Genomic DNA, 13,901 nt, shown 5'->3' on the forward strand with positions numbered 1-13,901 from the left:
TCCAGATGTGGCATCACTGATTAAGGCAATCCCTAATTACCCACGGAGCAGTTAAGAGTCAACCATATTGCTGTTTTTATTTCTTATGTAGTCACTAGAGACATTGTAGAAGTAGCCTGGACAATTATTGCAGAAACAGTCAAAGTAGAGCAGACTGGGTAAGGATGAAAGTTTCCTTCCCTAAAGCTCATTAGCTGTTCCCAACAATTGTCAATTATTTTGTGATTACTACTTAGTTCCACACTTAATGAATTCAAATTTCATTTAGGTCCATTATAAGCTTTGAATGCAGTACTTGGGTCTTTGGATGAATACTGTAACAATAGGTCATCACCTTTCCTGATGTGAAGCTTCTTTTGCTTTATTCTTCACTTGCACATCCTCTCAAAGCTGCATTTTTCACAATTACAATTCTTCAAAACAATTATTTTTAAATTTAAATTAATTGTAACTCCAGGTTGAAAGCTTAAAGTGGTTAAACTGCAAGCTCTACCTTGTGGCATTTTCAATTATTTAACATTTAATCTAAAAATGGACAAGGTTTCCTTACCAAATACTCTTTCATCATTAATGTTTTTGATGCAGAACCACAGGCCGGCTGGGAAAGTGCAGACCAATATGTGAAGGTCAAAAAAGAAGGAAACCCATGTTGTAGGTTGATGCTCAGATACAGAAGCAATGATGGGAATATGGATTTTTGCGTATCTACAGAAAAAGAACAAAGATTCATTTATACAGTTCCATTTCAACAATATAAACACTGAACAGGATCATAAAAGTTCAATGCACACAAATGCAAGGAGGGTACCAACAGCGTGTATTACCAGTCTGCATTTTGTAAACAAAGCATTTATAAAGTGCTTTGAGTCCACCTGCAAACTACACCAATTACTTCAGCTGGCAGGTTGCAGCCTGGATGCAGATTAGTATCATATCAGATGCTCGTACTCAACTTCTTTCCTGACCTCTAATTTCTGCACTTAGGTCAACACAATCTCATTGGCTTCCTGAGCTGAGAAATTCACTAGGGTTGCCAAGGAGTTATCAATAGTGCAGCAGGTGCTGATGCTTCTGTGAAATTGACAGGTTGGAAATCCATTGAACAGTAAAATAATGCTATACATCGTGTCATTGCTTAGGTGAATGGCTTTTGTTTACAGGCTTGTTTGAAGAATGCGCTTCATTGCTTTCAGTTGATTTCTAACATTTTTGATGTCATTTCTGCTACCTTGAATTTTACCTTGTTAGATCTGTACTTCTGGTCAGCTTTCAGTACAGCATGGGTCAGTTTATGCTGCTTGACTTTGGACTTCTGCAGAGGATCAGGAAAGTGGAATCAACAGTGCAGTCTTCGCCTCAGCCACAGGTTGGAAGAGATAGGATCCAGCTCTAGATTTAAGAAGGTAACACTACCAGCACAGGGATTCCAGACCAGAATCAGTTCTCAACATAGCTGTGGCTGTGTCGTGTTAAGAGGCTCAGGTTTTCAAACAGATCATTACCAGCACTTGCATCTTCCTACAGTAAGGTCCCCTTCTCAATGGATGTGGTGGTCATCCACCATAATTGCTACTGAGGTCACTAACTTCCATGAATTTCTTTGCTTTCAGCTCCTTCCATGGATTTGCTAGTGATATCTGCAGGATTCCACTATTTGGTGTGAAAAAGTGGATTTTCCAGGTGACTGTGCAATGTTTTCCAGACCAACACAAACATTTACTTTGCCAATTTGAAAAATCAATCAGAACTCGAAAATTCTTAGCTTGCAATCATGGGATCACCAGCAACAGATGCAGGGAGTCAGTGATTGTACATGTGACATCAGAAATGCCTTCAGCTCAACTAGTTAAGTTTAACATTCAGCTACATGACTACTTGAAGAATTGCATGCATCACTGCAAATATTCCACACACAGCCACGAAGTCTTCATTCAGTACCTGTCATATCTCTGAAAGGTCTATGCATTTCCAGAGTTAGCAAATGGCCCCTTGGAGAGAAGGGGTACTCTCTAAATAAATGGATTAGTGGCAAGGCTTTTTGTCAAAGGAAAGATATATGTGAAGCTGAGAAGTAATAATTCAGCAAGCCTCTAGGTGGCCAAAGATATAATTCAGTTGCTTGGAAAGCTCAGGGGCATTCTTTAATATGCATCAGCAAAGCTGTTCAACAGTGCTTTTCTGTACCTTGCACAGCAGAGCTCAGTACAAAGAACTGGAGCTGCAGGAAAGGAAGAGGAGAGCTACTCTGCATCCTGAAGGAGCTTGACGTGACCCAAGTCTTTACAGCTGAAGACAGTAACAGCATTCCAAAAATACTAAAGTGGAAGACTAATGGAACTAAAGAGTGATAAGTTCCCTGAACCTGAAGGACTACATCTTAGGAAATTAAAAGGAATTAGCTACAGACAGAGTGGGTGCAATGGTTGTAATCTTTCAAGAATCTATACTCTAGAAAAATTCCAATGATTGGAAAACAGTCAACATAACACACTTACTCAAAAAGGGACACACAAAAAAGATACTGCACATTGCTACTTAAGGAGATAAGTTGATGGCAGCATATTAGCATAGATCAGGACCTGACTAACTAACAGAAGGCAGTTAGAATTTGCGGGGCATTTCTGGGATTGCAATCTGTGACAAGTGGAGTGTGAAGGGATCAATGTTGGGTCTATAATTATTTACAATATATATCAATTACTTGGATTAGGAAAGGGAATATGCTATCGCCAAGTTTAAGGCGACATAAAACAAGTGGAAGGGCAAGTTTGAGGATGATGGAGTCTACAGAGGGATACAGACAGATTAAATGAGTAGGCAAAAATTTAGATGGAATACAATAAGAGAAAAAGTCAGATGATACACATTGGCAGAAAGAATAGAGGAGTTGGTACTGTTAAAATGCAGTAAGATTACAAAAAGCTGTAGCAGAGGAATTCTGGGGTTCACAAAAAGCTTGCATACAATATCAGCAGGTGATAGGGATTCAAATGGAATTTTGCCTTCATTTCAGAGGAAATTAAGTATAAAAATAAGGAAGACGGTTACTTCCTACTACCCAGTATACTGAAGGAAAAGCTTACTGGCATTAGAGGCAGTCCAGAGAAGGTTCACGATAGTGATCCTGGGTGTGAGACAAGAATGAGTCAGTTGGGTTTGTACTCATTGGAGTTAAGAATGATGAAAAATTGCCTTATTGAAACATTCCTAGTAGGCTTAACAGGGTAGGTGCTGAAACTGTGTTTCCCTATGTGAGCATCAATTGTGGACGAGCGGACAAGAAACAAGGGATCACCCACTTATGACAAAGATAAGAGAATTTCTTCTTTCAGAGTTGGGTATTGGTAGAACTCGTCACTGCAGGCAGCTATAGAGGTTAGATTATTAAATATATCCAAAGCTGAGATGGATACATTTTTAAAATAGTAAAAATCAAAGGCTATGAGAAAAAGGCAAAAAGAGTGGAGTTGAAGATTATCAGACCAGCCATCATATTATTGAATGGCATAGCAAACTTTATGGGTCAAATAGCCTATTCTGTTCCGATGTCTTTGAAACTGATGTTTATGACTACTGAACCAACTGCCTGAAAAGCCCACCCAGACCTCACTCAGATAATCTAATTATGCTGAATTCACTGTTTTCTTCTCTCAAACCAAATTACTTACGTAGTCAATAATTTCTCCATTTCATTCATACCATTTGTCTTCCACTATGATCACAACATTCTCAAGGCTAACTTCCATTTGGATGGTTCAGGGTAACAATGAATTTAACTAGACAATGGAGATGTGGAAGAAAGCACCTGATTTTATTTTAACCTCTTCAAATATACCAGAACAATAACATCGCTATAAACACCCAAGTATTTACTTCTATTTCCAATTAACTTCTAGGTTATACCAGCTTGTGATTTCAGCAGGTAGTTTGTTTCTCTACTTTTACAGCTGAGATGTTGTTGGCCCTCTCAGATTAGAGGCCCATTAGGGTCTGCCATAGACTACTCTGTCTGTACCTGTGTATGCAGACTCTGGCAGGAGATAGCATGTAGACTCTCATCCAAATTCACTTCTCTGCCAACCAAAAATTGGAGTACAGTTTTCTGCACTTTGGTAAACTCTCAAAGCTTGGATTTCCTCTATCTGGATGAAAGTGAGACATGTGTGCAGGCGTTGCTGATATGCTCAATGCATATGCATGGAAGGACACACGTGGTCTGAGACATCATGACATTCATGGTAGACGTGCCGAAGATTTACAGTAGTGACAGGACTGCACACACTTTTTGCTATCCCTCCAGAATTGGTTTCAGCATGTGTACTCAGCTGAGTAGAGCTAGATGCGTTCTTTCCAGGACACCAGTTCATATTATGCCCTGTGGCAGCAAGGTCAAGGGAACAAATGTTGTGCATGGAAGAGTTGGAACAGGCAGAGTGTGAGAGACAGAATTTGAGATAGGAGAGCAACTCTTCAGATAGATTGTCTTTTCTCAATTCACTGCTTTTCCAATCAAACTCCACTGCCTCTCTGTTCTCAATAAGACAACTGCATCTGTAATTATCCAGCCCCTGACCTAGGAGGGGTCACCATGTAGAGCAATATTGTACAGATGATCTTTCTTGGATTATTGCCCTTCTGCTTTATCGTGGACTCCTTGCGATATCGAGGGTAAGCTTGCCTGCTGTCCCCATACATTTCAAACTCTGTCCTACTGCTTTGGTGGTGGATGAGTACAAATTGTGTCAATGCTTGCTTAAATTTCTTGGCTTCCCCTAGCCAATTCTCTATCCATGCCAATACACTATCTCCAACATGATAGGTTCTTATGGCTTAACCTTTGAGAGATACCTTGTTGAATACTTTCGGGAAGTCCGAATACAACACATCTACTCGATGCCTTCTTATTCAGTCTGGTTAAGACTTCCTCGAAAAATTCTAATAGACAGATGCAATCTTCCTTTCATGAAGGTATGCCAACACTGCTTGATTAACTATGATTTTCCAAATATTTTGCTATTACTTCCTGAATAATTGATTCCAATATTTCTCCACCAATACGCGTTAGACTAATTGGCCTATATTTACCCACTTTTTGATCCCCTCCCATTTTCAGTAGAGCTACTGGCAGTTTTCCAATCCTCTGCAACTTCTCTAAAATCCAAGGATTTCTGGAAAATTATAACCAATGCATCCACCATCTCTATAGCTACTCTTTCAGGACCCTAGGATGCAAACCATCAGGATCAGGGGACCTATCTACCTTTGGCCCTCTCTGCAATACATGGCATAGCTATGACTGGAGGGTTACCCTGGTTCACTGTCACTCCCTGGAGGTCTGCACTCTTCTCCTGCAAGATGAAATAAACCGAGGCCAAGAGTGTCAGAATAGGATTGTGTGGCAAGAATGAAATAACTGTTATAGAGGTTGACTGCAAGGAATGGATGTGATATTGCAATAAGATGAGGGTGAATCATTTGGATAGGGATGTGAATGGGTGCCAAGAGAACAAGTGAGAGCAGTATGATTGGTGCTGTAAGATCTGTTGGTCTGTGCACAGTGCAGGTGAATGCCAGACAACTGGCATGTCAACTTTCCTGCCCTCATGAAGTTACTGAGCTTCTTGTAGCAATGAACGCTACAGCACGGGACCATATTCATCTACTCACTTTATCTGCCACACTCTCTCTATTTCAGGGGTTGTTCTTTTCTTCCCAGCTGTGGGAAACGCCTCTCTGTGGTTCTCACAGCTTGAAGCACAATCTCCAGTGAATCATCAGAGAACTTGTTGGCGTCTACCAATTTCATGCATTCATTCTTCTGATTGCTGAACCTTCATTTCTAATTTCCTGAAATGGAGCCAGTCTCAATCCTGTAAGGGTCCCTTCAACAGAAACGGCTTAATTGACAGGCAAAGTTCATCATCACATTCTCATTCTAATTGGTCATGAAACCTGAAGACACTGCAGTTGAACAGCTATGGCAAAGATCACTCCAATGACACTGCTTCCCTTACTGCAATCAGGTCAGTTTCATTAAAATTCTACACTAGGGTTCCAATCTGTCATTAAAGGAGAATGAGAAAATGAAAATTCAGTTCTCATCATACAGGTTCATCAAGTTCTCTATTCACCACTACAATAAAAAAAACAAAGATCAACATGATTTCTAGGTGGCAGCATTTCCATTCCTTGTATGAATAAAGAATAAGTGCATGTTTTCTGCATGCATCCATTGGCTAATTGCCCCACAAAGACAGAGGGGTGCATCCCTTAGTGGTTGGTTTAGTTTGCCAGCAAAATACACATAGCACCCATTTTAATTAATATTCCCGAAGTGTGAACTGAAGGAGGTGTACGTCAGAGTTAAAGGTTATTGAGTGGCCCTATAATATTTTATGGTGTTTAAAAATATCTTTTATTGCTACAAACTCAATAGCACTGCAAGAATTATGACCTACTGCCACAAAGGAATTTATCCGTCACGAGATTTTGACTACTTGAGCAATAAAGCTAGATTTGCTCAATTAAATTAGCTTTTGCTACTCGCAAATTTCAGTGCAATAATCAAGATTATAAATACCAAATCTTAATCTCTTGATGAATCTGAAAATTTGAAAAAACAACCAAAACAATTAATCTCTTACATTGAGACTTCTCCAGTTCAGTAGTAACAGAGTCAAGTTTTGGACCAAAACTGAATAGTTTATAAATGCAAACCAATACAATAATCTCCACCTCTCAACCCATTCCATCACATCACCCCCTCAAAGAATAATCACACATACATAGGTCTTGGACATCCTTACCCTGTATCCCAGAGTGAATAAAATCTCCCACTCCACGGGGCAATATAGCCTGGAACAAAAGAAGTTGCAACATTTGCAATAATGTTTCCCCATTTTATAAAGTAGTACAGCTGGTTCTGCTATAATGCACGTTTCTTCAACGCGAATTAGCTCTAACGCAATTGAAGAGTTTAGATCATTATTTGTAGAATGCAAACTTTCCTTACCTGTATTGGCTAAAATGTGATTCTGGCCCCATTAATTTGAATGTGCAACTATTGCTCTATTTTCTTATAACATGAGAACAGGACTATTACATTATATCAGAGCCGAACGTATTTTAAATTCAAACTGAAGACATCCGTGTAATCAGGATACAAATTCATTATAAATTTTAAAAGGAGATACCGAACACCATCACAAAATGAACCTATAGTTCTGGAACACGACAAATCACATTAGAAAAATTGCAACTCCAACCATTTACCATCACCCAGCAAAAAGGAATTCAATATATGGCTGCACAAGACATTCTACCTCAGGAAAAACAAGGCAATCTTCAACTACACAAAATTTACCACTCTAATCCAAGCCAAGAAAAATTTTCTGTTCCTACTTTTTGATTCACAATTTTGTGAAACATGACAATATTCATCCATGTATCCACCTCTGCTACTCAACTCTTCATATACAAATTCCCATGCTGTTATGTTGAGGCAGCACAATGGCTCAGTGGTTAGCACTGCTGCCTCTCAGCACCAGGGTCCCAGGTTTGATTCCAGCCTCGAGTGACTGTGTGGAGTTTGCACATTCTCCCAGTGTCTGCGTGGGTTTCCTCCGGGTGCTCCGGTATCCCCCCACCGTCACAAAGATGTGCAGGTCATGTGAAGTGGCCATGCTTAACTGCCCATAGTGTTAGGTGCATTAATCAGAGGGAAATGGGTCTGGGTGGGTTACTCTTCGAAGGGTTGGTGTGGACTTGTTGGGCCAAAGGGTCTGTTTCCGCACTGTCGGGAATCTAAACTAATGTAATCTAATCTAATCTCATATCTTGCCAAGACTTTAATGTCAATGTCGGTTAAAGCCTTCTGTCCCCACATCTTGAAGTTTCAGTTTCAGGACTCATTCCAGGGAAAGAGAACAGAATTCAAGGCTGGTACCCCTATGCAGTACTGAGGGAGAGCTTGGTGACTGTCTTTCAGATAAGACATTAACAGAGGACCCAGCCCAAGTGGATACGAAAGATTCTAAATGAATGGTATTCCTATTGAATAAGCAGCATCTATGGTGACCTAGCCAATATTCATTCCTCACTCAACAACACAAGAGCAAATTACCACAGTGCTGTGGGGAAGTTTGCTGTGTACAAGCTGGCTTTCAAATTTCCAACATTAAAACAATAACTACACTTCAAAAGTACTTAATTGATCATAAAATGCTCTAGACATTCAGCAATTCTAACATTTTCCATTGTTCTAGCCTACTTGCTTCAAAAATTAATCAATTCAAAATCAAGACAGATATCCCACATATTAACTCCAAGGGGAATTATTGGCTGCTTTAAGCTAGTTAAGTTTCAGTTAGCATCTTCTCCTATGTAGCTGTTCACCAAATGATAGAAATGTAATAATCACAAGATATAAAAGTATATCATCACAGCCAATTATTCTTAAATTCACAGCCTCTTTCTTTCACACAAATTAAACGGTCTTACTATTAACACATCATCTCAATTAAAACTCACTTCTGTATATGACAGAAGGACACCTTTCAGCTCATCACGTTCATCCCGGCTCTCTGTGGATCTACCTGGTCAGTTCTACTTTTCTCCCACACCTTAGCCCAGTCCCAGAGTGCTGCAAACATATTTCCTTCAAGTACACATAATTTCTTTGGCAATCATTATTTGTTTACATATCTATTAAACTTATGGGCAGTGTGTTTTTGGTCGTTACCATTTACTGCTTAGAGTTCTTCCTCTTATTTCCTCTGCATGGCTCGCCACAAATCATAAATTCACACCCCTCTAATTATAGACGCAGGCTTTTACAGCACAGAAAGGTGGCATTCAGTCCATCACATCTGTGCCAGTCCATGAAGATTTGACTACACTAACGTTTGGCCCATAATTTTCAAGGTTATAGCAACAAAATTAAATATTTGAGCACTACTTTAACATTTTGAAAGCTTCTGACTCCATCATCCTTTCAAGCAGTGAGTTCCAGACTCCCACCACCCAAGTGAAAAAAAATTCTCAACTGTCCTCTTAACCTTCTACCGTTTCCCTCACTTCCTGGTCAGTGATCACTTTATTAATGGAAAAAAGTGGTTTCTTTTCCACTCTATCTATACCCTTATCTGGTATCCTCTAATCTTTGCTGCTCCAAAGTAAACAACCTCATAATTTTCCAGTCTTCCATCATAGTTCAGATAACCAATCCAGGTCACATCCCAGTAAATCTCCTCTGCACACTCGGTAGTGCATTAAGTCTTCCTATAAATGTGTACCAGACCAATACTCCAGTTATGGCCAAACCAAAATTTTAGACTGTTCCAGCAAAACTTCCCAGGTCTTGTATTCTATGCCTCAGCTAGTAAAGGCAAGTACCCCATATGCCATCTCAACCAACTTATTTACCTGCCCTGCTACCTTCAGCAATGTGACGTATCCACAAAGTCCCTTTGGTTTTGATACTTTCCAAGATCCTACCATTCTTAGTGTAATCCCTTGCTTTGTTAGTCATCCTTATGTGTATTCCATCTTACTTTTTCTGATTGAATTCCATTTGTCATTGCTTTACCCAGCTGACCAGACTGTCAATATTTACTTACAGTTTGCTGCTATCCTCCCCCCAACAACTTTTGTGTCATCCACAAACTTCTTGATCTTACATGGCACACTAAATCTACATCGCAGAAACCCTGAATAGAGGAGGAGTAGGTCATTATGCCTTCAAGCCAGCTCTGCCATTCAATATGATAACGCCAATTATCCAATTTAGTATACTGTTCCTGCATTCTCCCCCTATCCTTTTGCTTCCTTTGGCCACAAGAAATATATTTGCTTCCTTCTTGAAAACATTTTATGTTTTGGCTTAGTGACTTTCTGTGGCAGTTATGTACATGCTAATATACAAGAAAATAGCAAGGGACCCGTCACTGAGTCCTGTAGAGCCAAAGTACACAGTCTTGGAGGCATAGGAACTTTTCCTCCATCACCATCCACTGTTTCCTGCATCCCAGCCTATTTTCGATCAGTCTGTCATGAGGAAACTTATCAAAGCCTTGCTAAAGTCCACGTATACCATATCAAATCCACTACCTTCATCAAGACTTCTGGCACACAATTTACCCTGAACAAATCCATGCTGACTATTCCTGATTATTCCGTGTCTCTTCAAGTGCAACTATGTTCTGTCTCTTAGACTTTTTTCAAATAACCTCCTCACTGAGATTGCTGACGGGCTTGTAATTGAAGGTCAACTCCTACCTCTAATTTTTAAATAACGAGACAATGTAACAGTTCTCCATTCCTCTGGTTCTCACTTGTGGTCAGACAGGATTTGAAAATTTGATAAAAACCCTGATACACCCCTGATCTCAGTCAATCGCCTGGGATACATCCATTTACTTTCCTTGCAACTATTCCTGAGCAGACTTCTGAAGTCCATGTGTGGCAGTGGTGCCTGGAATCAGAAGTCAATGCACTGGCATGCCAGTCAATGGGTGCAGGACTCCGAGTGGCTGCATTTCTCACAGCTTAGAGGAAATGCTGCCTTTCACACAGGCCTGCAGATTTATCCACTTCTTGGCTGCTAAATCCAATAGTACTTTCTCTTTCAATATTAATTTCTTACAGTATTTCACTGAACATCCTGATATCTTTCCCACGTTGTTCTTTTCTACTATGAAATCTGACGCAAAATATTCATGGACTGGGCTCACATTTTCTGGATCCACACACACTGATTAACTCCATGGTGCCTAATCTTTCCCTAGCTAATCACTTGGTCTTCACATATTTTTAAAAAACACCTTTTAGGATTTTTCTTTATTCTACCCACCAATGCTTCTCCATTGATTTCCCAATTTTCCTTACATTCGCTCTTGCCTTTTTCATACTTCCCAAGGAATCCTAACATATTAAGCCATTTGCTTCTCTTTTTTCTTAATCCTACCCCCCACATCCCTCGACACCCAGGACTCTCTGGACATTATAGGAGCACATTGGCCCTGTATTCTCATTATTTGCTCCTCAAATGCCTCCCACTGATCAGACACAATTTTATCTGCAAATAGCTACTCCCAGTCCATTTGGAACAAATACATCTTAGTAAAATTAGCCTTTCTCCAGTTTAGAACTCTTTCAGAAATATCTTTTTCCACAACTATTGTAAATGAGAATTATGATCATTACCTTCAAACTGCTCCCTTACTGACACATCTGCTTGGGCTTACTTCTGAATACTGGATCCAGAACTGCCTCCTCCCTCCTCCCCTATCGGGCCTTCTGTGGATTGGCTGAAAATGTTCTCCTTGATGCAATTTAAAAGTTCTTATTCGCTCCTACCTTGCACATTAAAACTACCACAGTTAGTATTTGGGTATTTAAAATTGTTATTGCATTATTATTCCCATACTTTTCTAATGTTTTATTATGTGTTTGATAGTTTCTTTTTCTGACTGTGTGGAGGCCAATGTTACACACCCAACAGTACTCTTGTCCATCGTGTTTTTTGCTTCAATCAATATGGCTTAATTTGATGATCCAAGAGATCATCCCTCCACTGTAACTGATTCCTTGTTATTGCAACAGTACTGTTCCTTCTACATGCCCTCTATTTCGTCCGAATACACCACTTAGGAAGATTTAGCTGACAATCCAGCCTGTCTTTCCGCCAGGTCTCGGTCGCACCTAATGATATCATACTCAACACGCCTATTTGTGCCCTGAGCTGATCTACTGCATTCCTCAGGCTCCATACATTAAAATATATTCCATTTGGCCTTGCAAAACTTACTTGTTTCTTATCTAGCATAATGTTTTCCGCTTTCTAGACTCATTCACGTTTGAGCTTCTAACTCCATCTCAGCTGTTTTCCCCTCTAAAAACCTGTCCATCCTGGCATCAATTTAGTTTCAGTCAGTCCCAGCAGCATTAGTAAATGACCCCCATGGAGGATGTTGGCCCCACTGCAAGTTCAGGTCACATTTCCAACCTGTGCAATTCCCACCTTCCCAGAAATGGTACCACTACTGTCTTAGAAACCTAAGTCTTCCCTCCTATGCCATCCCCCCAATCATGCATTCATCTGCTCTATCTTCCTATACTCACCACTGCATTATATCAAAAGCAATTCAGATTCTGTTTCCGTGCTGTACATCGACATGACTCTATTACAACCTTTGAATCCTGTTTTTCAATTTCCTCCCTAATTCCCTAAACCTTGCCTGCAAGACCGAATTTTTCTTTCTTCTTATAACATTGAACCCAAAACGGACACAGCTTCTGGCTGTTCACCCTCCCACTTCAGAATGCTCTACAGATGTCCCATATCTCTGACCCTGGTACCAAGGAGGCAACACACCACCTTAGTCATCCTTTGCAATCGAAAGTGCCTATCTACTCCTACCACTAACAAAGCCCCTACCGCTAGTGTGCTTCCATGCTTCTTCCCCTTAGCAGCCAGATCATCCACATCATCCTGGATTTGGCTGGCATACACAGAGGCCTCATTACTATCACCATATTGCAAGGCCAAACAAATGTATGCTCTCCAATTTCCTCATGTCTCGCCTCAGCCCATCTGGCAATTATCCATTCCCTCTGCCTGCTCTTTAAACTGTGGGGTGATCACATCCTGACAACTGCTATCCATGAACTCTCAGCCTCAGCTGCGAGTCAAACTGGAACTGACTGGTTCCAATCAGAGAGACTTTCTACAGACACGGTCATCCAAACTAACAGGATTGTCTAGGATTTCACACATAGTGCAGCTCTTGGGCCTGATCTTCCTAAACACCTCTTAATGAATAGAATATTCTTTTATTTTATCCTCATTCTGACTGAAGTATGACCAGAAAAGTCTCACACTGTTTATATTCCGAGTCCCTCTCAGGTCCCCCATTATTCCATCTGTGTCTCTGCAGAGATCCTCACTTTGCCCACTCCTCTGGGTGATGCTGGTTGACTGTCACCTCCACCAATCTTCCTTGCCCTCTCAGATAACTGCAAATTTTTCCTTGTATAGCTGCTCTAAACTGCTCAATCTCATTTATCTCCTTCAAATCTTCTTTCAATCCCCTTTGCTCCAGAGAACCTCAGCCTTTTTAATCTAACCTAGTAAATTTCACGCCTGAAACTATTCAGGTATCTCTTCTCGGCTACCCCTCTATGATTTCCACATTTTTTCTGTAGTGTAATAACCACAACTGGGCACCATTTTAGTTGAAGACAAACCAGTGTTTTATAATAGGTTCAGCAAAACCGTTTTGCATTCATTAGCTCTATTTATGAAACCCAAGGATTCATATATTTTGCCAACTTCTAAGCATGTTCTGCTGCTTTCAAAGATCAATGCAATCCCGAGGTTCCTGTGCTTGTGCAACCTTTTTCACAATTGTGCCATTAAGTCCATACGGACTCGCCTCAAATTCTGCCAAATTGTATTTCATCACACATCTCTGCACTTAACTGCTACTGTTCTCGCCTATATCCTATTGCAGGTAATTCTTTCCAAGCCTATGTATGACATCCTTCCAAGGCAGGCACCATTCAAGTTTTGAAATTTTACTTAACACTCCAAAATTCAAATAATTTATATATGGCAGCAATCCTACCTCTGACTTTCAGAGAACACCATTCCCTAGCACCATCAAATTCAACTCAACCAGAATCCAAATGCACACTATCCTTAATATTCAATAAAGAACAATTCAGTTAACTTTATGTGTCATAGCTTATAAACAATTCCTTAAAACCCAGATAGACAATATCCACTGCATTCGTTTAAAATAGATTAACACTTGATACTTTGTCAAAAATTAAATAAGCTCAGTAAAGCACAATCTGCCTGTTACAGAACTATGCTGGCTTTCCTTAATTAATTGAAACTT

At 40.1% G+C, this 13,901-nt stretch overlaps 1 protein-coding gene across 1 annotated transcript in view; it reads right to left on the reverse strand.

Annotated features, from left to right (window-relative positions):
- stt3b (STT3 oligosaccharyltransferase complex catalytic subunit B) overlaps positions 1 to 13,901 on the reverse strand; it is a 117,091-nt gene that overhangs the window by 17,771 nt on the left and 85,419 nt on the right. The window contains exons 8-9 of the mRNA XM_060849922.1: positions 6,807 to 6,855; positions 551 to 705 (exon numbers count right to left, since the gene is read on the reverse strand). Coding sequence (XP_060705905.1) covers positions 551 to 705; positions 6,807 to 6,855 — 204 coding nt within the window. The remainder of the gene's footprint in view (positions 1 to 550; positions 706 to 6,806; positions 6,856 to 13,901) is intronic.

Source organism: Hemiscyllium ocellatum, chromosome 34 (genome assembly GCF_020745735.1).
Source record: "Hemiscyllium ocellatum isolate sHemOce1 chromosome 34, sHemOce1.pat.X.cur, whole genome shotgun sequence".
NCBI classification, from domain to species: domain Eukaryota; kingdom Metazoa; phylum Chordata; class Chondrichthyes; order Orectolobiformes; family Hemiscylliidae; genus Hemiscyllium; species Hemiscyllium ocellatum.